The sequence below is a fragment of the Musa acuminata genome, chromosome BXJ1-7 (genome assembly GCF_036884655.1).
Source record: "Musa acuminata AAA Group cultivar baxijiao chromosome BXJ1-7, Cavendish_Baxijiao_AAA, whole genome shotgun sequence".
In the NCBI taxonomy this organism is placed as follows: domain Eukaryota; kingdom Viridiplantae; phylum Streptophyta; class Magnoliopsida; order Zingiberales; family Musaceae; genus Musa; species Musa acuminata.
The window spans coordinates 9007892-9030962 of NC_088333.1; the positions used below are offsets into that span (position 1 = coordinate 9007892).

The 23071-nt window shown below is 38.5% G+C and overlaps 3 protein-coding genes across 6 annotated transcripts; 1 reads left to right on the top strand and 2 right to left on the bottom strand.

Annotated features, from left to right (window-relative positions):
* The first annotated feature begins 5215 nt into the window (after positions 1-5215).
* On the top strand, positions 5216-7019 carry LOC135680128 (patatin-like protein 2). The gene is made up of 6 exons (XM_065194115.1): positions 5216-5371; positions 5476-5657; positions 5787-5967; positions 6049-6210; positions 6277-6579; positions 6665-7019. The coding sequence occupies exons 1-6, from the start codon at positions 5216-5218 to the stop codon at positions 6899-6901; spliced, it is 1221 nt and encodes a 406-aa protein (XP_065050187.1). The 3' UTR covers positions 6902-7019.
* Positions 7020-7420: 401 nt separating this feature from the next.
* LOC135678664 (transcription initiation factor IIB-like) lies at positions 7421-12939 on the bottom strand. The gene is made up of 7 exons (XM_065191728.1): positions 12436-12939; positions 11323-11347; positions 8985-9114; positions 8774-8904; positions 8511-8599; positions 7851-7927; positions 7421-7763 (listed from the first exon to the last, which is right to left on the bottom strand). The coding sequence occupies exons 1-7, from the start codon at positions 12786-12788 to the stop codon at positions 7630-7632; spliced, it is 939 nt and encodes a 312-aa protein (XP_065047800.1). The 5' UTR covers positions 12789-12939; the 3' UTR covers positions 7421-7629.
* A 1540-nt stretch (positions 12940-14479) lies between these two features.
* Positions 14480-22814, bottom strand: LOC135678665 (general transcription and DNA repair factor IIH subunit TFB4-like). 4 transcript variants are annotated; one of them, XM_065191731.1, is made up of 12 exons: positions 22540-22813; positions 22319-22424; positions 22072-22205; positions 21716-21989; positions 21590-21636; positions 20553-20590; positions 20427-20472; positions 19234-19287; positions 19058-19126; positions 18233-18309; positions 15656-15751; positions 14480-14710 (listed from the first exon to the last, which is right to left on the bottom strand). In XM_065191731.1, the coding sequence occupies exons 2-12, from the start codon at positions 22353-22355 to the stop codon at positions 14632-14634; spliced, it is 951 nt and encodes a 316-aa protein (XP_065047803.1). In that variant the 5' UTR covers positions 22356-22424; positions 22540-22813; the 3' UTR covers positions 14480-14631. The 4 variants fall into 4 exon arrangements, with proteins under 4 accessions (XP_065047803.1, XP_065047801.1, XP_065047804.1 ...); XM_065191729.1 differs by having other exon boundaries at positions 22319-22473; XM_065191732.1 differs by having other exon boundaries at positions 22508-22813.
* Positions 22815-23071: the final 257 nt, after the last annotated feature.

Consider the following 23071-nt stretch of genomic DNA (forward strand, 5'->3'; position numbering starts at 1 on the left):
GCAAATGTGATTTAACTTAATTTAATCTCATCACTTCCAAATCGAAAAAACACTACCAAGAATCAAGCTGGTTTCAGTCTTAGGTATGCCAGTTGGCCTCCCAAATACCATGAGTTCATATATAAAGTATTATATCATGACCAACTTATCCAAATTATTTGTATGGATAATCTTTCTGACTGGTAGATTTCTTTTGAAATGAGCTTCTAAAATGTTCTCAACGGATCCATGCCTCGAGTTGACATATGGAACACAGCTAAGATTGCATTCATTAACATCTGGAATTGTGGATTAAAGTTTTCTGATTTCAATCTGAATTGAGACAACCTATACACGTAATTATATTAGCTATTCGATCTAAGATTATTAGCAATAATCGAAGGATTTGTTTTGCATCTATCTCAATTTAATCTTGATATATGAATTCATTGTCTAACTCTAAGGGTGTCAATATTCTCTATAAATGTTCCTATGATGCTTAAGTCAGGCCATGGTTATGAGATTAGAACAATATTCAAGTATCTGAAAAAAATATGTACATGGAAAGCCTTTTTATAATATGCTTTAGGTAGACTCAGTTGGGTGTCATTAAAATATGCTTTAGGCTGATTCGACTTCTTGTCATTGAATTAGACTTCATGTGATTGAATTATACTTTAGGTCGATTCAATTATGTGTCATCAAAATGTGCTTTAGGCTTTTTCGACTTCATGTCTTTGAATTACGCTTTAGGTCGATTCAACTATGCATTATCGAAGTGCACTTTAAGCCAATTCAACTACATCGTCGAAGTGCTCTTTCAATCGATTCAGCTACGTGTCATTGAAGTTGGGTTGTTGGCCAGCTTAGAGTTGTTCTATGAATTGGTTTGTCGAATGGTTCAACTCGGTGCCCTCGTACAAACGCATCGCTTCCTCATTTGCACGTGTGAGTCGTTTTTGTTACAAACTCTGAGGGGCACATCATTTTAGTGGTTCATCATATCTAGTCAAATTTAATTTATGTGATCTCATAATAATAACCTAACATCGAGCCCACGTGGCCTCTTCCTAAGCACTCACGTGCAGATTTGCTGAACCATTGGGGTTTCAAAAGATCATGGAGATTTTCAAAATATCACCCTAAGGTTATATGCCTTAAAGTCGATACCCAAGACTAATCTTCGTGCCATTCCTCTTTTATCTACGGAGACTCGACTCTAACTTAGCCTTTTTCATAAACATGAATCTCCATGTTAATGTTTTTTGAGTTGTTGACATGTCATGATAAGGGGGAAGGAAGCAAAGTACCCATCATCTAACCACCTTAACTCGTCGAGAAGAAGCTCAGATGTAGGAGAAAAGGCACGATCAGCCCCCGATGGAGAGTCTAGAGGCTTCTTCTGCACCACCACTCAACAATTGGCACCGTCCACTAAGTCTCAATTGAGTAAGCATCCGATAGGGTCATCGCCTCCATCGCCAATGATGGAAGGCCGATGACATGCTCTCCTCGTCCAATCATGTCAAGTCCTTCCGGACTAGGAGGACCGATGCCAACAACAACAAGTGTTTGAGGTGTGGACCAACCCCTCTCCTTATTTGCACCCTAAGGGATTGACCTTAACCAACGTCTACTCCATCTATTTCATCGAGTGATTGACTTTCCACTATGAGATGGAGGCTTCCTAGTCAAAGGGAGGAGAGAGGTTATTTGGCCTCAATTGTACTGTCGTGGCTATAGGTTGAGCTTTGGAGAACTCAGCATGTGTAGAAGAGGAGCGTATATCATCAACCCTTTGATGTTGGCTCGAAAATATTGACAAATGTGACAGTTTTTCCAAACACTTATCTAGGGTGAATAAAGATATACTTGACATATCAATAATATGCAATTAAGCACTACGTGATCAATACCATAGTATCACATAGACAACATTTCGATGATATATGGCCAAGTCGATTGGGTCATTACCTCCTCTCAAATTCAATGCAACATGATCACAATTAGGCCCGAGAGAAACACATAATTACTTTCCATAATCGATATTGGTCATGGGAGTAATAGTCCTAAAAGCCTACTATAAAAGGGCTCCTTATGTGCGTTTTTCAAACATGCTTAAATATTGCTATAAAAGGGCTCCTTAGATGTGTTTCCCAAACACACTTGAATATTGCTCTCAACCTACATCTAAATCCTCTGAACTCTAAATTGGCTTAAGTATCAAAGGGACATTTGTCAATAATACCACCGATATAATTTTATATGATTCAACACCCTCAAAGTTGGGCAAATAAGTCATACTCTGATATTGAACTAAGACACATGCCAATGAAGGTCTCGTTTGGCTCCGAATTAGAATTCATATTCGATTATCAAAAACTAATTTAATAATTAAAATAAATCAACACTTTGTAAAATAAGTTTTTTTTAACATATTTTTATTTTGAATATACTAAAGTTATTTGAAAACTTAAACTTTACGAGTCTTTTTCCCTTGCAATAATTCGAAATTGACTTAGCCATAAAAAATATCTTACACGATGCACCTTCAAATATAATTTTTTTGTAAGAGCAAAGTAAATGAATACGAGATACAAAATATTAATTTTTTCTATCTTCTAACTAAAGTAAAATATGAGCTACAAATGTTTTCTAACCGAAATAACATATGCATATTTTCTCTCCTAATTAGTCGAATTTATTTTCCTCTTATAAAAGTAAGAACACTCGAAAAACAACCCGAATCAATTTTATCACGTCAAATTAATTATCAAAATTGATCATATCAAATTAGCACTAAAAGAAAATGTCATAGGAAAATCGAACCTAAAAACCCTATCAAGAACATGTCCTCTTAAAAGATCCTTTTTGTGTATATTGTATTTTCTTAAGACGAAAAAAAAAATTGAAGTACTCAATACACCCAGCATCCCTCTTACATGTGATACATCCATCCAAAATATAAGCATTCGTTTATTCGCAATGTATTCATCTAGACATAAGCATCACTACACCTCACATACTTCAAACATTTCTTTTACGTGTAATTTGATGCAATGCAACTAAATTGTTCGACATAACCAAATCGTCCCTCTTATACAAGATGTTTCAATCATGCCTATTATGTCTAAAATATCTTTTTTATATGTGATACGTCTACTTATGAGATATGTATAAAAATATTTCACATGCATAAAACGTATCTTTTACGTGTGATACATGATAGGAAAAGAATATTTAAAATATTTAGTATATCCAAACATGATACTTTTACTTTAGTTAAAGAAAAAACATATGAAGTATTCTAACATGTCTTAGTGTCCCTCTTGTAAGTGATTTATCCCAAAAAGAAAAAATCATTTAAAATATATGATATACGTAAATCATCCCTTTGGTACATGATACATCCACCCTAAGAAAAAAAAAAAAAATCAAAGCATCTAAGGTGGTCGTCATGGCCAAAGCATCCCCCATTTTCTCATGCCTCCGATCAAACCCAAAAAGATATATGATATATTGTTTAATTCATTTTTATACAAACAATAGGTGTTGATATCGTAAAATCAATGTTATGATATAAGATAGAGAATCTCTTACCTCCGAAGAAGAATGAGAGTATAGATAATATAAGTATTATTTTTAATTAATTAGAATTTGAGATATAGAATTGGTGTGTCAATTTACATCCCCAAGATGATGAAGTAATAATTGGATATGTTACATCAGCATGGTATAAAAAAGAATATTTTATTATTAAATTGCTTAATATTAAGTAACAATCACAATCACAAAACCAACACTAGATAAAGCAAATCATTTTAGGTGTATTTTCATTTTAAACTAACAAATTTATAATACTCGACTCCTTATTGGATCTTTTTAGGTTATAACAAATTGAATTAACTTAACTAGTCAAAGGGACTTTGCCAAAGGCACCCTCAACACAATCTTTTGTAGGAGTAGATCCAAGTGAGATAATATGGGATATGAATTAAAGACATTCTCAAATTCAAGGTATAAGATATCAATATTGTTTACCCTTCGATCAAAGCAAAATACAGGATATAAAGACATGACAATACTCATAAAAGAAACCAAGTCAGAATCAATTTCCATGTGTCATGACAATCAAAATTGTGAGGGTTTTAGTTCTTTGTTCATTATGCTTTCTTCCGTGACTACTTCATTGTATTCTTTTATCTGATGTAACGATGATGAGCTAATCTAATCACCCCATCTTTCTCTCAATAAGAGCACCGATCACTACCATCTTTCCCATTGAATCAATCTGATATCATCCAGTGCCGGTTTCTGAATATTCTTGTCATTGCATCTCCTTCTGTTCAGGTTGTATCATGCCCATTAGAATCAACGGTAGGATGTATATTTCTGACCTACCTTTTTCATATTAGTTTTGTCCTTCTTCGATTTCCTTAAGACATATGGAAAAGGAACCACAGAGTTCTTACAACGATTCAGAAAAGTATATTCTTACTCATTCATGTTCTAGTTTTAGAAGGTGTAGCGTGCCATCACTTCCTACACATGCAAATCATCGAAAACTACCCAACATTCTATCAGAATTCTTTATGTGGATTACATGTATTTATAAGCTTAAGCTTGTAATCTCATGTTTCTGATATATGCATCAGAGTGGAGTTGGCTATATGCAACAAAGTGGTAGCTTACAGTCAGGAAACTAATGCAACAAGTTACACATTTCCGTAGGTGTTATGTCGGATAAGTGCAAGTTGGAAGAATGCCAACAGATGCATCTGTCGATCCACCAATCATGTAAGATTGCCCAGACTCGGGGAATCGTAGATATCTTTTGGGGCATCAGCACCGCATTGGAGCTTATGAAAGTATTATGTGTCGAGAGTAAAGCGATCTTGCTTGAGCATTCGTTGAGTAAATCGATAAGCTAATATTCTTAGCTCTCCTTTTAACGTCAAAATGATAGTGTGGAATGCAGAACGACTACGTCAAATGTTGTCCGGAGGCAGGCATGACGTGCTGCTCTTCATCCCTTTTTTTTGTATGGTGACCTCCGGGGCACAAGTTGTCCTCGCTTATTTTCTATTTAGGGTTGGCTATATATGCCATAACAAAGCACAAGAACTGGTATGGCTGAACAAGATCCAGGAAGGCTTTCTTTAATCTTTCCTTCTTTTCGTATATAGATCTCTTCTGTAGAAGGATGTCACAAGACTCTCAAACCCTCTCCCGGACGATGGCCGAAGATCCAACTGCAGACACCACTGATGGCATCGACTCTAACCCTGCACCTGCTCCGGGGAAGCTGGTCACAGTTCTAAGCATAGATGGAGGAGGTGTGCGCGGGCTTATCCCCGCAACCATCCTCGCCTTCCTCGAATCCAAGCTCCAAGTACCGTTCTCTGGGTCTTCATCCACACTCCTCCAACGTGGTAATGCTTCCTTGCGATGCTCGTACGTCTTGGTTGACTTGGTGGCGGGTGTGATTTATCTCAGGAACTCGACGGACCGGATGCAAGAATCGCAGACTATTTTGATGTGATTGCTGGAACGAGCACCGGAGGCCTCGTTACTACGATGCTTACGGCACCCAATAACGACGGCCGGCCGCTCTTTGCTGCAAAGGATATCATTCAGTTTTTTCTGGATAATAGCCCCAAGTTTTTCCCGCAAAAGAAGTGAGCTTCGTGTAGTTATATACGTAGATAGATTTATGATGGACTCAAATCATCGTTGGAAGTTCCAAAGACAGATCGGATATGGTGATCCTTCAAACTAAGTAGTCGTCCATGATTCACCTCATGCAGAGCTGGTATCGTGTGGAACTTGTTTGACGCAGCCACTGGACCCAAGTACGACGGCAAGTTTCTGCACTCCAAGATTCAAGAACTGCTCGGTGACACGAAGCTTAGCCAAACCCTAACCAACATAGTCATTCCCACTTTCGACATCAAGCTTCTGCAGCCCATCGTCTTCTCGACCTTTGAGGTACGCATCCTTCTTCTCTCACCGGTCGAATGGATCGTTTCTTGTACGTTCTCCCGATTCATGAACGAATGGTGACTGCAGACGAAGTACACACCGTTGAAGGACGCTCTCCTGTCGGACATTTGCATCGGTACGTCTGCAGCACCAACTTATCTTCCTGGTCATTACTTCCAGACGGAAGACCATCAAGGGGGCACTCGGGAGTTCAACCTCGTCGACGGTGGTGTGGCTGCAAACAACCCGGTAAGACTTAAGAATCTCCATGACATGATATTAGGGTGGATGGAGCTAACGCAGAACGATGGACAGACTTTAACTGCGATGAGCCAAGTGACGAAGGAGATCTTGATGGAGAATGCGGACTTCTTTCCGATCAAGCCGGCGGACTCCGGCAGGTTCCTCGTCATCTCTCTGGGGACTGGTTCTAACAAGCAAGAGGGGAAATTTAGCGCGCAAGAGAGCGCCAAGTGGGGCTTGCTCGAGTGGCTGTACAACAAGGGAAGCACTCCTATCATCGACATCTTCTTTCAGGCGAGTGCAGACATGGTGGACATCCACGTACCTGTTCTCTTTCGAGCACTCCACTCCGAGGAGCATTACCTACGCATACAGGTAACGGGTTCTTGCTTGCAGAAGAAAGGTCGATAGCTTCTACCCCTCGTTTCCGTAGAAGTGAATCGGTGGTCAGTTCGAGCAGGATGATACTTTGGTCGGCGACGCCTCGTCGGTGGACATCTCGACGAGGGAGAACTTGGAGAAGCTGGTGGAGATGGGCAACGAGCTGCTTAAGAAGCCAGCGTCGAGGGCGAACTTAGAGAATGGAACGTTCGAGCCATGTGAAGCAGAGGAAACGAACGAAGAAGCCCTCTCTCGTTTCGCCCAGAGGCTCTCCGGTGAAAGAAAGCTGAGGAACTGTTTCAAGTTACTGAGATGAGATCAGAAATATTAGATCATGATGTGGTATGTGAAAAATTGGGCTTAATTTGTTGTTGGACAGCAATAAGCCTTTGGATAAGATATCTTATTCAAGAATCAACATATCATAGCAGATCAATCCAGCTTATATGATGTTAGGAAAGTCATAGTCAGGATCTTAATAATATAAGAATTTAAGAGAGTAAACTGAAGTTTATCAGTTCAAAAAAAGGTCTCCAAATATTTCTTTTAGAGATTGCTTGTTCTAATTGGGAAGAAAACATGATCAACATTTGGTCATCTTAAATTGTGCTTGCAAAACAACTTAAATTGTATTCTTATTCAATCTTTGATAAGATAACACAGTTGTTTCTTTTTTGGAAAAAGAAATAAGCATCTGAGAGAGATTGCTAGTGAAACTGAATTAAGACAGGCCAAATTTCTACATTTAAGAACCGAAAGCCTTTGCTTACTGCCTCTCTAAATGATTCACTAAACATCTAATGCTTTTCCATTTAATTTGACCCACAAGTTCATCTTAAAAGAGAAAAATGCACCTGTGAAAATCAATTTGGTAGGCAAGAAATAAATTCTTATACACCTATTAGCAAAATATTATGCTTAATGCAGCATTCCTCTCGGCAGAAAATCTAAAAATTTCAAATTCCTTGCGTCTGAATAATTTGCAGTTGCAAAGATTCTTTAGGTCTTCTGCGATAAAGATGATAGCATCAATCACAGAACAAGTTACGGACTGCAAAGGTTCTTTAGATCCTCCTCCTTGGCGAAAAAGGTAGGAATGATCCTCGAAGCATAAGGATAAAGATCTTTATAGGAGTTCTTTATGGTCCCTTCTGCCACACCGGTTGCAAGGGATATATCTGCAGAAAAATGTTGATGTTAAAGAATAAATACATTAATGTTAAAGAATAATAATGGTGACAGAATTGATAATGAGACTGAAGAACCTTTGAGGGGCTTCTTGTCATCAGACAACTGGGTTATCATGTAAATAACAGCTGCTGCAATTGAGATGGGACTCCTCCTGCAATTTAGCAAGGTCATCAAGCTTTCAAAGAGAAGAATCATATGAACAATGTTGATATGTTCTGATGACTGGTTGATTTATCACAAAATGAAACAAAAGTTGCATGAATATGGAATAAGCTTATGACCTGACCATTTTCTCCTAGCAACATGTACTGAGAACTGTAAACTGCTTTATAAAATTTAAGTACTGTTCCCTGAGGATTAAAAACTTTCAAGACAATATAGTCTCCGTATTAGGTGTGAAATCAGCAAGTTAGCAAGCTGTGGTAGCACCGACAATGAGGCCTCTGCTGGGACTGGCATCATCGGTCATACTAAATCTCAAACTCTTCGAGCACAATCAGTTGGCCATGCACAATCTTTGAAAAACATAGGATTGCTTGATTTGGTACCAGTTTGAACTCAAGGCTAAAACCACAACCTTAAATGAAAAGTCTATAAGACTAAAAGGCAGTATCCTATTTATGTCAAAATATTCTAAAAATGAAACGTCTTATGTCAGGTTCTTCTGTCTGAGAAAGCAAAATACTAAAATGCAGTTGCCTATCAGCTTTATCAAGCTATTTCAAGTGCAATACCGAATATCAAGTTCCTCTGATTTTTGAACTGCTTCTTGAGCCGCTTTAACTGCTTGGTTAGTCATGCCAAGATGTGAACAGAACCGCCTCTGCAAGGACCACAGCAGAAAGTTATGATAAATGATAAGTATACATATTAAACAACTAAAGACACACAAGCGAAAAAGGAAAAGAAAAAAAATTAGGAATCAAGAATAAAAAAACAAGATTATTCAATTTTATGTGGCAAAAGAAAGTAATTGGCAGAATTTGCTCAAACTAACCAAGAAATCTCCTGCATGAATTGTACCCATCTCCATAGATTGCCCCATCTCAACTTCAAGCTGTTTGACAATGAACTCTTTGGCCCGACCTATTTCCTTCTTTGTAGCACCATTGGCAACAGAACAAATCTCTAATTAAATGGAAAATACATGTTAGTGATACCCACTAGAGAAGAAAACCAGAATACACAGAGAATTAGAAATAAGTAACCTTTTACAGTACGAGGCTTGTCCTCCTGCCGACAAGCAATGTATAGACAAGCAGCCAAAATTGCATCTTGATTTCGTCCTCTAACAGACTTAAGATCTTCAACTTTCTTATATATCTCATTGGCTCGATCCTAAGCAAGGAGATAGAAGACTATTACATAGGAATAAGAATTTTTCTAAATATTCTTGATTCTACATGTTTAGCTTACTCAGATATTATTGTCAGCAACTATTCAGAATTAAAGAGGTCATTAGAATATTAACAGATGGTACTCAGATAAAATTGATTTCCACTAAATTGTCAAGGATAAAACAGGTGGCATAAAAGTTCTAATAAGTTATCCATATGATGAAGAATAGACTTAATAAATTCACAGAAATAGAGTTGGATTTCCTGGTGCAAGGTGATATTATGACAAACAGGATCCAAAGGAGCAAACAAATGATGTATGATGTAACCAAAGATCTACGAGTTGAATCACGATGTCAATGCACATAACTAAGGAAAAAAGATCATGGTTTTTGGCTCTCGGATACTGCTAAAAAATGGCTGATGTTGGTACTACCACAGCACTGATTCCCATGTTAGGAGACAATAAGAGGTCAGCTTAGAGTCAGGGTTTTGACATATAAGAACATGTTTAGACTGAAAAGCAAAATCTGTTGCTTCAGAATCATAAATTATGACAGAATTACATAAATGTCCTGAAATATGACTTTTTTGTTATGATTTTCATATGTTGCTATTGTCAGCAGCATGAATTTCTGGTTGGGTGGGTGGCCAATGTAATAGAGACAATGAAAGAAAGAACTTAGAGAAAGTGAAGAGAGAGATAGAGAGAGAGTGTGTGTGATATCTTCTTGACACAGCCTATAAAGTTAGCAGATAGAGAACTTGAGAAGAATTTTGTTCTAGGATCACAAGCCAACTCTGGCATGTCCTGAAGAAATTACATCATCAAAAGACCAATCGGAATTATCAAGGGTTTAAATTCCGGTATGCAGGTTTCTATAATTGATTGAAAAGGCATGGTATCAGTATATTGCAAGTTACACTAACCTGTATAGCCAATATTACCCAAAAAAAGATATTAAATATTGATCAGGAGCAACCTATATGGTCTACTACTACCCCTTGGTCAGACTGATAAATATTGTTCAATACATACCAGTCCAACTGATATTTCATTTCTTGAGTAGATATTTCGAGCTAGTAGCAAAGAGAATAGACATACAAAAAAGATCATCATAACATTGTCCAAGTCATATTCCTCATTTGAACAAGATTGTTTCCTTTCTAAAATTCTGTGGTTCCCATAAAGTGATACTTATTTCCATATCAGACTCTTATGCATGCTGACCTGCCATATAGAAGTCTTCATCTACACAAGTACCATATTAATTACCACCATGTACCTACATCTAAGATCAAATAACTGAATGTTTAAGATTTTACAATCTTCAATCCCCTACACCACCTTTGCAATGCCATTCAACTCATAAGTAGATAAATTGCAACTATTGTGATTTGTGAAATCATAAAAATCAGTAAAAGGACTTTGAATACTTAAGTCTTCAAGAAAAACAGCTGCGCCTCGTCAATTTTTGAAGCCTAGCAGTCCCAGCTCCCAAGCAAGGTGTTGACAGAGGAAGCAAAAATATAACACCAAAATAATTATGCAGTATCACTTTCAAAGTGGCCCGATGATGAAAAGCTATGAACATCTTGACCATATCAATATTACTAAGGTGTTGAACGGAACCAATGTAGTCATCTAGCATCTAAGCGCACAATGATTGAATATTGTTGTAAATTATAAAAATATTTTATGTTAATAGAAACAAAGAAAATATAGAAAAAACATTTTCATGAAAAGTAGAATAAAATAGTTACTTGAGACTAAAACTCTTTGGACTGCAGAATGACAAAACCATCATCTGCATAAAGCATCTTGACTTGCATTCCTCGTAAATGAGTCTAAAAGCCAACGAAGCTTTATGTTTCATTCAATCTAATTTATCTATTGTCATGAAGATCTGCAGTTATTGTGCCTTTCCAACCAAACAAATAAATGATAGACAAAGAGATAACATGGTGCAGATAGAACTTTTAGAAACAATCATTGAAAAAGGATTCAGACACAGAGAAACTTTGACCCATCTCATCCTCATTCCTTACCAAACTCATGGAAAGTTAGTATACAGAAAACTTCAAGCATACTGCTAGTTTATCATGAGCCATAAGCTTATCCAGTAAGATGCATGATTTCATGGTCTACCTCTATGAAAAGAATTAGAGGTAAAACAGGTTTGGAACAACGTCAAGGGAGACCTTGTACCTTGATAGTCGCAACAAGACCCAACCTGGAAAACAAAAACCACCAGATCAGAACTTGTGTAATATCTGAATATATAGTAAAACGAAAGAAGTGTCAATGTTATTCTAAACACTGAACTTTCTAACTAACCTGACCCAAATCTCTTAAAATTTTAACTAAAAAAAGGAATGTCCATAAATGTCGTTTATGTTCTTAAAAATGTTTCCAACCACATAGATATTACATCAAGAAGCCATTTCATTATGCTAAAGGTAGACACATGAGAGAAAAAAAGAAATGGTTCCCAAAGTTACATAAATATATTCAAATTAAAAATGTACATCAAAAGATCAGATCTGACAATAGAAACATTGTGGTTGTTAAAGCAATGGAGAACTCCCTATATCCTACACTATTAACTCTCCAGTCTACTTAACAAGAGTTGTTACTATATTACGATTTCACTCTTTAGTTAAATCAGTTATTTGTCAGAGATGGCATGGAGAGTTAACCCAACCACAATTTTCCCTTGGTCTTCCTTCCTCTTAATTCCTTCACATACAAAATGTTATTTTCTAGATTAGCACAATGGCGGTACAGATATCGATCAAAGAAGAACCTAGATGGAAGAATCAAATGTCACTACAAAGTTGTCCCAATTTGTCCTCTCTTCCATTAAATTCATAGCATACAGAGATTGAAACGTATCTAGAGATCCAATTTTATCTTTCTGTAACAGACCAAATCTAATGGTGCCAACCAAATCTAATGACTCTAGAAAAAGAAGAAATTTCCTTATTAAAAATTTTGCAGGAGACCTTCTAATACAGGCAACAACGGACTCTTTAACAATTCGGGATATGGAAGATCCTTCCTAATCCATGAATCTGCAACCAGATTTTCTATTTAGACAAGAGCCACGTCTAATGATTCTACAAGTCAAAGATCTTTCGTCATCCAATAACACGCTAGGTTTGCCATCGAAGGAAATCCCAAAATTCATACTCGTTCAAGGGTCAGAGTCCATCATTAAAGGCGTCTCTTCACGCCAGATTCATACGGAAACGGTAACCTTTAGCTAAAAAGATCGGCATAGTAGTCGGTAGCGAAAAGCGAGAACGGAAGAAGGCGAACCTGTCGGCCATGGTGGCGATGGTCTTGAAGGCGAGGATGAGGGATCGGTCGGGGTTGGATCCACGGTTCTGCCATCGGCCGAGGGAGGAGGATAGGAAATCGCCCTGGGCGCCGTTGGGCTTGGAGATGACGGTGGAGAGGCCGCCGTCGGCAAGGAGGGGGTTGGTGGGCCCGCCGACTCGGACAGGGTCATTGTCGCCGGACTCGTTAGCGAAGGTCCGCCACTCGGAGGTCTCGTCGACGGAGTGCGACTCCAGCACCAGCCCGCACTCGGAGCACACCGTGTCCCCCGCCGAGTGGTCGAGCACCACCTCCGTCCCCCGCTTGCAGTCCGGGCAGTACGCGTCCCCCATCGAGATCGCCCTCCCCGCTTCCTTCTCTCTCCCGATCGACTCCGATCCCCTTCTCCTCCTCGCCCGCTTCTCCTTCTCTCCTGCCTCCTATTTCTCTCGGGAGCGCGAGATCGGCTCAAACCAAGAAGAACAACAGAAAGAGAGAGGGGGGGGGGGGGGGGGGGGGAGGGGAATGTGTGAAACGACCACATATCATATATATTACTCGGAGCAAATGGAATTGGGGGTTGAGATTAGGTGAGACGCCAACGCACGATTCACACGCATGCATCGAGAGGCGTTGATTACTCGGTCATAGCGACGCTTCGCTGATGCATGTAACTCTCGTGGTGGTAATCGGCAGCGGTTTTGGGATTGGGCCAATGAATTCGATTGCGTTCGGTAAAAGCTTGACGCTGCACTTATTATATTTCGCATGTGGTGGTTACCATTCGAAGCAGCTTCGAGTCGATTGAATCCGATTTGGTAAGCTTCAATTTGACCCCTTTGATAGAGTCAATTTTGTCAGGCCGACCAACTTGACATACAGTATGTGTAACCCAATCCCACCCGGTTTGCTTTTTCCATGGCCAGAGGAGACGGGCTCACTCGAGTGATCCCAACATTCCAAGGTTATGTAATGAATATTTCTCTATTCTCTTTCCATTAATTTCTAGCTCATATCAATGCCGTGATTAATGAACGTTCCAAATGGGAGTAAGCATTAAATGCACAAGAAAGATAACGTGAAACCCGTATTAATAATAATAATAATAATCCACCTTTGTGGTTCTTAAAATATAACTGTTTAATGAAAAGGAATTTTAGATATAGCACGTCGTTACGACCAAATCTTTTTGTTCCATGGTTTTGTGTCCCTAAAAAAGGCAGATCGATATGCTTAGTCTGCCAAAAGATGAGACTGCTAAAACTCATAACTCTATGGCAGATAGCACAGTTGATGGCATCAAGAAAAGCAATAGTGCAGTGCGGAAATAATATGGCTATGGATGGACATGTTCATATACTGGGATTTAGAATCCGTCGTGGCAGAGGGAACGAGTCCGGAGCTTACCAAGGTGGACTACGACTTCCGGAGGATTGACTTGTTGTTGTGAGCCTGGTCAACCAAGTCAACCGTGCCAAGTGGAAAGTTAGCCGCCAACTTCTTGCATCACACGCAGGTGATCCACCTGATGCCAAGTAGCGATTCTTCTTCTTCCACCTGGTGTCAAATGGTGGTGGTGTCTCTTCCCATGGTTACCGACTCCATGCTCATTCCTGCCACCGAGAGTCAAACTTGGAAAGACGATCCACAAAGAGTGGGCACTTGCAGGACGGGGAAGATGCAACCCCCGATCGACCTGAGCGACGAGGGAGTGAAGATCTTCGTCAGCTGCGACACACCTACAGACCTGCCAAGGGTGTAACGAAGAACCGTGGTGGTGGTCATGATATCATGGTAAGAACAGCTTCCCAGTTCTCGTAGCATCATATTAGACGTCTGCTTGTGACTTCCGATGCAAATGCAGCTCAAATGGGAGGCAGAGGCAGGGGATGTATGGTTGAACGGAACCGAAGACGTGATGAAGCAATTGCACTGGCACTCACCATCAGAACATACATACAATCTATGGCAAAAGGTGATTCATCTCCCTATCTTTAATCCACCACAAACGGTGATCGACTTCTAAACCTTGCAAGGTTCACAATGAAAATAAATCTTTGTTTGAAAAGCTTGTGCATCAATCCAGCAAAAAGAATTGTTCAGAAACAAAGCAGATTAGCCCTAGGAACTCTCATGTATTGAACGTCACAATGAACTTAAATAATACAGAGAATTCATGTGCATTTTGCCTCCTGCTCATGGCTGCACCTCTGAAGTCTTTCTCTTTCTATCCGATGACGCATTAGCATCGGTAGGCCCCTGACTGAAATCAGACCTGAGTTGTACCAACAAAATACAGCAAAGTTAGATCACAACCTGGTGAGCTAAATTGAGAGGACACTTGTTATATCGATGAGACTGATGAACGATATCAGCAATTCCTAAATTTGTCAAACATTACTGAAAAAATAGACATAATGATTCGATGTAAGCTCGGCACCAAAGACTAGTTCACACTATCCAGGGCTTGTTCGGACATCAAGTCACGTTAGATTTGCGTACAAAGAAAATTTTATTCATGTGATTCAATCATTCAGATAAGATTATTTTTCTTCACATTATCCTTATATGGTAAAATCTTCATCTAAATACTTGCAGATGTTTCTGGTTCCATCTTTTAAGGTACAATGCCCATCCATCTTAACATCTTTATCTCAGCAACACTATATTTCAGACATGCTCCTTTTTTAACTACCCAACATATTAATATGTAAAACTGGTCATATACCCAAGCCATAATTTGCATGTCCCTTCTAACAGACTGAAAGGATAACCAGTAACCATGTAATACTGGCTAAAATAGACGATTAGAACAAAGATCCATCATACAACTAATCTTGCAAAAAACTGATACCTGGAAATATGTATGTAATAATATACGTATGATCAGCACTGCCCATTCATCATCACAAAGTTACAAGGATCTGGGACCTTGTCCATGCATCATAGTACAATTCACCAGAAGATTTGTCATTGCCACATGATTGTATATGCATGTTGTGCAATAAATAAGTCATACAGAAGGGAATGCCTAATTGCAGTGTGGCAATCTCAGCATGTGACATGAAAATCATGATGAGGAAAGAAAAATGGGAAAAACAAATATATTCATGTGATCAACTGCTAATGCGGTTTATAAAAAAAACAAAAATCATATGTAAATGGTTTGCATTTTGAGTTTCTATAAGAGTGAAATTTATTTGTGTAAATTAATACTAACCCACAGGTGGAACACTTCTTGTGATGCTTGCAAAATATTGACAAACAAACTGAACATACATAGCCCATGTCAATTGTCTTTTTGTGGCAGAAACATCTACATGAACCAGAAAAATACTGAAATATATCAGAATATGTACAATTACATAAAACAAAACAAAAGTAATAATAATAATAATAATAATAATACATATGGGGGATGGTAATTGAGCACATTACATTCAGATGGGCATACATATTGCAATAGAATGGTTTATGTAAACAGCATGCCAAATGACAGAAATTAATATGTACAATTACATGAAACATGTCAGGACTGGTGATTGAGCACAATACTTATGTTCAGGTAGAAGTATATATTTGAATGGAAATGGTTTATGTAAATAATATACCTGGAAAAACAATTTCAACCTTCCTAACATCCCAGGATTACACCAATATAACATCAAGTTTAACTGATGATCACTAAATACCAATATTGCAGTACATTCGTTCTCCAGAATTTTCACACCATCCACTTTTACACAAATTTGAAGAAATGGTAAGTCCTTTGTACAACCAAGCATTTCAAGATTATTTTAATTCATGTGAACCAACAATAATAACACTTATTTAGGTTGGTTATTCATGTACTACTTCTCAATTTTGGTACAATTTTCATGTTGATTACCAAAGAAAATAATAAAACATCTGCAGAAGTCCATCGGTTCTTTTTTTTATTTGGGCAATGAATTATAACTAAAGTCTCTTGATTTGATGTTTGTATCTTTGTGCTAATCTATATGTGAGCCTGAATAGGCAGACAATGCATAGAAGCCATAAACGCATTAGTTGACACGATCATCTGTCTCAATACAGCTTATCAATTAGCAGAGACTAAAGAAAAAGACACTTGCAGAAAAGAAATATGGACCACCTCAAATTAATCATCTTGATGCATTAGAAAATTGGCAAGAAGAAACAATAATTGCTGAACCAAAATTGATCACATGGTAATTGTGAAGCTTGAGATATTTAACAGACAAATAACTAAGAAAGTAGGTGCCTTGTGCAATTTGAAAAATCATCTGTGACAAAGTTGGGGTGAAGTATCAATGCAGTAAAATATTAGATGATGAGTGAAGACAGCAAGATATTGTAGTAAATATTAAATGTGCAACAGCAATATCCATGGTACCAAACATCTCTATGTCAATGCCAGGTTAATGATACACTTACCAAGAATGCAGGGGAATATGGCTGTCAGTTCAAAGGGAAAATCTAGCAACGAGGACCAAGCTAGATTGTTTATGCACAAAGGTTCATATACCATAAAACCATTTGCATATCGATCACATAAAAATATGGTAGAGATTCTTCACATCTGATTATATGTTACCCTAGGTAAATGATTTCAACATCATAAGTCAATTCATTAAATCATCACAGCTAGCTTAAATCTGTCTTTTGAGATTCTCAGCTGATAACTCCTCAAATTTATATACTTGTTCATATAACTTCATTTGTTGGTTAGACCGAAACCCCTATAGTTGACAAGGCATTCCGATCATTTCTGTTTATTGTTTCTTCCCCATTTTGAATGATAGGATAGCATTACTTTCTGAGCAAACCATAAACCACCCAAACAGAAGAGTGTACATGAGTACCAGACCAATCTTGTCTGTACCATAGTTAGTTACCATCACCAAGTGAATCCACTTATCCTTATACAAAAAGGTATAAGAATGCCATCATAAATCACAGAAATTCCTTTATCCTCGTGCTCAAGACATTATGAACACAGATAACCAATATTGAAGTAGAGAATTTTATGTTGCATTGGTGGTTGCGTTGATGGCATAAGTGATCATATGCATTGCCAGATGCAAGGCTAGTGGTTGGTCACAATTGGCCAAATCAAATAATAGAACAGATTTTTTAAGATGATCAAGACATCAACCAGAACCAACACGATGAGCTAGAAATTGATCAGTGTTCTATGGATGTTGGTCAGGATTTATGAAATCTGATGGAAATTAACCACGAATAGGCAAGATCGGCTGGGACTGACAGGACTGCAGGTATCAACTTGACCAGTCGGTTTAAGGTGGACCACCATGATTGAATAGAGACCAAACAGGATTGGCTCAGGATCACTCAAAATCCAACCGATCTCACCGAACCCAGAAAGATCAAAGATTTGGGATAGGACTCAACTAATTGTCTGGATAAGCATCAGCCAGTTCATGAACCATGATAGCAGGTAGCAGGCTATTGCCAAAAGTGACATTGATAATAACAGTCATGGTAGTCCAGATATGAAAAATGATAGGAAGCCCTTGAAGCTAGAGCAGATTATTTTATGTCAAGCATATCAACAAAATACAAAGTCAGAATAGGCTAAGTATTTCTAGTTGTATCTATTCTCCTCTTTCTGAAAAGAGATACTTTGCATCCAAACAAGTTTTCAACCATAAGTTTCTTCTTTACAAAGCACCATCTGAGAAAATAAAACAATAAGTTGCATAATAAACAAAGACCCAAGGAAACAATATAGAAAAATAGGATTCATTCAGATGGAAAAGTTGCAAGCACATACGAAGCACGAAAATCAACTCCTGCAGGTTTAGGAAGTTGCAAAAAGTTGCGTGACTGCAAATCAGTTGCGAAAACGGCCTGCATATTTTTCACCAGAGGTCAAATAAACATGGTACGAGATGAGTAGAAAACAGAAATAATTCATAGCTATCCCAGCCAATAAGATAACTAAAAATTACAGATCATAAACTGTAAATGCCAGTAACTAAAAAATACTGATTATACTGCCACCAGTTAATTCCTTCAAATGCAGTAACATATTTGCGAAGTGTTCCCCTCAACTCTCTCAATAATATTCCAAAGTAAAGGTGGATATATATCAACAAAATCACATTCAGAAAATAGCTAATTACAATCTATTAAACAAAAGCCTGTTAAAAAGTAAAATATTTAAGTCCATTGTTCGTTGAAACCACCATATTCAAAAAAGTATCCAGATGATGGATAGAAAAAATACTGGCAGCAACTAGAGTGAAATCTCCTAAGGTACCCTTCATACAATTGTAGAATCTGTGATATCTTGATGTAAAGTTATGTAAGTTGGCAAAAGTATCCATAACAGTTCACTAGTCAAATATGGTCACGGTATGATATCTACAAGTAGCAGTTATCTAGCAAGCACGACTAAAGTTCAAACGACAGTCATATGCAAGAAATAGTCTGATATCAGGTGAGTATGTGTTTATAACATTTATATCCTCTCCTGTAGAAGTAACTAAACAGAAATTTTCTTAACTTGTGCAACTTGTTACTTTTCCAACTCATTTAAAAGGATACTCCTCTCCTCTAGAAGTAACCAAACAGAAAAATAGAAGTAATAGCTTACCGAAAGGTATTGAAATAGCCCATCCAACTGCTGTGGTTTCAGATAAACTCCACCAGTGATATAAGAAGCCTGTAAGTTAATTTATTGCAATAAACTCATTACAGTTGATAGTGCTGGAATTAAATTATAAAAAAACTGAGATTGCTACTGGAGCTTAAAGGACTGTATAAACTAACCTGTTGAAGAAAAGCAGAGTGTTGAACCCCCATGACACAGGAATCAATGGGTATCTGAGAGATCAATGATTTGTTCACTACTTTAATGAAGTAGTCACTTATCAAAAGCAAAGAATGCAAAATAATTGAAGTTCTGAACATTTTAAAAAATAATTTTATAAAGTAAACTTGAAATTGATAGGATTAACAAAGTACATAATGCACATGTAAATCAATTCAAACAAAGTCAAGAAAAAGTGGCGTCAACACTATACGCAGCCCCCCATTTGCTAAGATGAGAAGTGCAGGCCACTCCCCTGTTTTAAATGCACTTTGCTGCAGAGTGAAACTTACCAATGAGATTCTTTTGGAGGTGTCCAATGTTAGTTATAAAACTTTATTTTAAAATTAGTACAACCAGATGTTGCTCAGCTAACATAAGTGACAAAGTTCATAATAAAGTCCATAGCTTTTTCAAAGGTTGTTAAAAATCAGAAATATAAGCTTGAGTGAGACTTGTATTTTGGTAAGCTACTTACCCAAACCAGATTCAAAATGGTTCCATGCTTTTAAGTTTCATCAACCGAGCATCAGAATTTGCAACCTCATGTAGAACATGAATTCCTACATTGTTTTATATCAAAATAAATCCTCATCTAGATCAGAGGATTAGTCGTATCTGACCACCAGTCAGTTTTCTAGAGTCCTGAAGTTTCATCCCACATTTTATACTGAAGCACCTAGATAATCGGTCATATATCCTGGTTTGTTTTGTCAATTTAAAGAGAAAAGAAGGAGAAGATGTAAAGATAATTCAGAAGATGCGTTTAATAGATTGTAAACCTGCAAAAGAATACCCTACAGAACTACTAAGGAGAATGAAGTTAATTTGAATGAAGCTTAGAAGACTAGATGTACCATCCTTGTCTAAGTTGGCAGTTCAACAAACGTTTTGAAAAATCTAGCTATAAAATAGTCAATCCAACAAATAAGATGCAGAAGCTTTCTACTGGTAATTATGAAAATAATGCAATAATAAAGAGAATGTCTCAGAAACCTAACTATAATGAATTTGCAATACTAGATCTATGAACCATATGTAACATAGACATGTTTTCAACAATCACCATGATATACATTTCAATATTATCAAATGATAAGTACAAATAGTGCAGATGAAATATTTCTATAATATTAATTTTGGCACAGCGTACCATGGAACGCTGCGCTGAGAATATTGCATTCATTACTGCAACATATCTGCCAATACTCCTCCTCAGAGATGAAACAAATATATAAGAAGGAATGCACAATATCACTATGTTTCATGGATAACATACTGTTCGGGTCCATCTGGAGATCCCTGCAGGCATAAAATCTGTCTGAAGACGTTAGAAACAATTTATACCATAATAGATAAATTACAGCTAATAAGCATTGAATGAATTAACCAGCAAATTACAACAATCGGAAAACTTAACTTGTGTTGGTGGAAATAACATATTAAAGCATACAAAGCTACAATTTTGCAACATCAGAAGTTACCAATTTTAGGGAAAACAGAGCAGAATTCTTAAGCTCAAGCATATCCTTTTGAACAGCTAAAAGCAACTGTCTACTTCAACTATCTAATTCTATTACAATCACCTGGCTAAAGTTACACCAAGACATGTCAGTAACTTCTTAAATGACATTGAGAACTATAATAAAGATATTTTGAATTTCATCATCAAGAAGAAGACTGTTCTCACTAGTCCCAACTTATGGCAAACTGTTGTCATGCATGGATGAAACCAAGAGCATGCCTAGGCAAACTACTCAATGGCATACCTGAGTGAAATGGCTCCCTGAGCTATCCTACGTCATGAGTATGCCAACCATGTCTCCCCGAGGACTACTAGGTTTTTCTTGTAAACACCAAGTCCTTTCATGCATGTCAAAATTTCTTAAGAGTTGATGGCACTATTGTCCAACCGTGTCAAAAGTAATAAGTGACATGTTCAAAACAGTTCTTCGATTAGCATAGTATTTTATAACCATAAAGTGGATCTATATTTCAACTAGCATAATATGCTCGTCTCATCTGATTACTTCTCCCTGTTTAATGAGATCTTAGCTTCACAGTTCAGAAAAATGAGTAAAGACATTGAATATCCATGAATTATTTAATATCCCTGTAGTTTAATATCAAGAAGTTATGCTAACTTCAGAATATGAATAAAGACATCATGTCCCTTAAAGATGTATAAAATTACATATGCACAGAAAATTCTCTTCGCATTATCCAAACATGTTTTGGCTTATATTATAACAAAGATATTTAAGAAGTAGCAAATCTTGTGAAAACAAGAAGAATAGAACAGAATGTTGAACTTACCCGAGGCTGTGGATGTCGAGCTCTGGATCTGAAAACCCTCTGTATATCTGTTCCACAATCAAGGACCATACACCCACAATAAAAGGAAAAAACATTTCAAAAAGCAAAGAAACCATCAAAGGATACAGCACAGTGCAAGAGAGAGCGATCCAGAGAGCAAGGAAGATACACCAGTGGCGACCACCATGTCGGGGCTCTTCCCCTGGAGCCGGTCCTTGACCACAAACTCCTCCAACCTACGAAGAATCTCCGAACAGATGGCGGGCACACTCCCACATGCTGATCCCCCTCCACCGTCTCCCGAGTCGTAGATGTAGCCACAGGAGTTGACGCCGGTGGCAACAAGGACGACCTGGTTGAGCTGGTTGAGGAGGAGAAGGGAATTGAGCAATGGGATGACCTGGTAAAGACCGAATCTTGTGGTTAGAATTCAGGTCTTGATGGGATTCCTCACCATTCAGGCAGAGATTGGGAGGGCGTACATGATTAAGAAGCTTGGAGAAGGGGAGGGTGGTGGTGGGGTGGTGCGAGGAGGCGGAGTCGCCAGCGGCGGCAGCTGAGGACGCCCAGAAGAAGGGGTTAGCATCGAGGAGGACGACGATGAGACTGACGTCATCTGAAGGTTTGATAGGAGGAAGAGTAGGAGGAAGCCCATTAGAGATAGAAAAAGAGAGGCACAGCGCGCGAGAGAGAAAGAGAGACAGAGAGAGATGACGGAAACGGAGTTACCAGAATAGAGCTTGGAAGGAGCAGAAGCGGCGTTCATTTGCAAGTGGCGGCGAAGGGAATCTTTGCTGCGCCTGACGACGAAAAGGCCAATGACCCCTCGGACTCCCTATGAACGCGAGAGAATTCAACGCAGAATAGAGCGTCGCTTTGTGACACTATATACCATGTCAAAGACAATTTAACAAGCACCTGGCGATCAAAAACTATTGGCTTCCCGATACCTCTCAAGAATTGCTAATGGGGAACTCTTTTAGATGGATGGCAGCGGCAGAGGCAGCGACCAAGAGGTCGGTGGGACGGTGTCACCGTGGCGGCGGCGCCACCAACGTTGACGACGACGCAACCGTCGGCCGGCGGCTTGAGGTAGGAGCAGCGGAGAAGCCCGGCCGCGCACCGGTGCGGTGCGTCGGCGGCACAGAGATCGCAGCGGTGGCAGCGTCTGCGTCCGGGAGGCGCTTCGGCGGCGACGCAGATGGGTTTCGGAACCAAAGATCGCCGTTATGTAACTGCGAAATGGAATGAACCAGACGGACACTGTTGCTCCGACATGGAAACGGATTCGGGCGGAAGCGAACATTACCCGACCCGACCCGACCCGCTTTGCCCCCTGTCCCGTGTCGGTTGCGTCTGATACCTTGCGGTATCAGACGCATGACACTACAACACAGATACCTTCGCCAATTACGAGGTGGAGAAAGGGAGAGGAATGTGAAGCACAACAAAGAAGGAAAGATTAGATTGATCATAGCAGCA

Excerpts from the sequence above, each read along its gene's own strand:
- LOC135678665 (XM_065191731.1), bottom strand. The coding sequence starts at position 22,355 with ATGAACGCCGCTTCTGCTCCTTCCAAGCTCTATTCTG. Across the intron at positions 22,206-22,318 it reads TCCTTCCAAGCTCTATTCTG|ATGACGTCAGTCTCATCGTC; the intron begins GTAACTCCGTTT and ends TCAAACCTTCAG. Across the intron at positions 21,637-21,715 it reads GCTCTCTCTTGCACTGTGCT|ATATACAGAGGGTTTTCAGA; the intron begins GTATCCTTTGAT and ends ATTGTGGAACAG.
- LOC135678664 (XM_065191728.1), bottom strand. The coding sequence starts at position 12,788 with ATGGGGGACGCGTACTGCCCGGACTGCAAGCGGGGGACGGAGGTGGTG. Across the intron at positions 8,905-8,984 it reads CAAGCCTCGTACTGTAAAAG|AGATTTGTTCTGTTGCCAAT; the intron begins GTTACTTATTTC and ends CCATTTAATTAG. Across the intron at positions 7,928-8,510 it reads TCAGAGGAACTTGATATTCG|GAGGAGTCCCATCTCAATTG; the intron begins GTATTGCACTTG and ends GCTAAATTGCAG.
- LOC135680128 (XM_065194115.1), top strand. The coding sequence starts at position 5,216 with ATGGCCGAAGATCCAACTGCAGACACCACTGATGGCATCGACTCTAAC. Across the intron at positions 5,968-6,048 it reads TCGTCTTCTCGACCTTTGAG|ACGAAGTACACACCGTTGAA; the intron begins GTACGCATCCTT and ends TGGTGACTGCAG. Across the intron at positions 6,580-6,664 it reads AGCATTACCTACGCATACAG|GATGATACTTTGGTCGGCGA; the intron begins GTAACGGGTTCT and ends CAGTTCGAGCAG.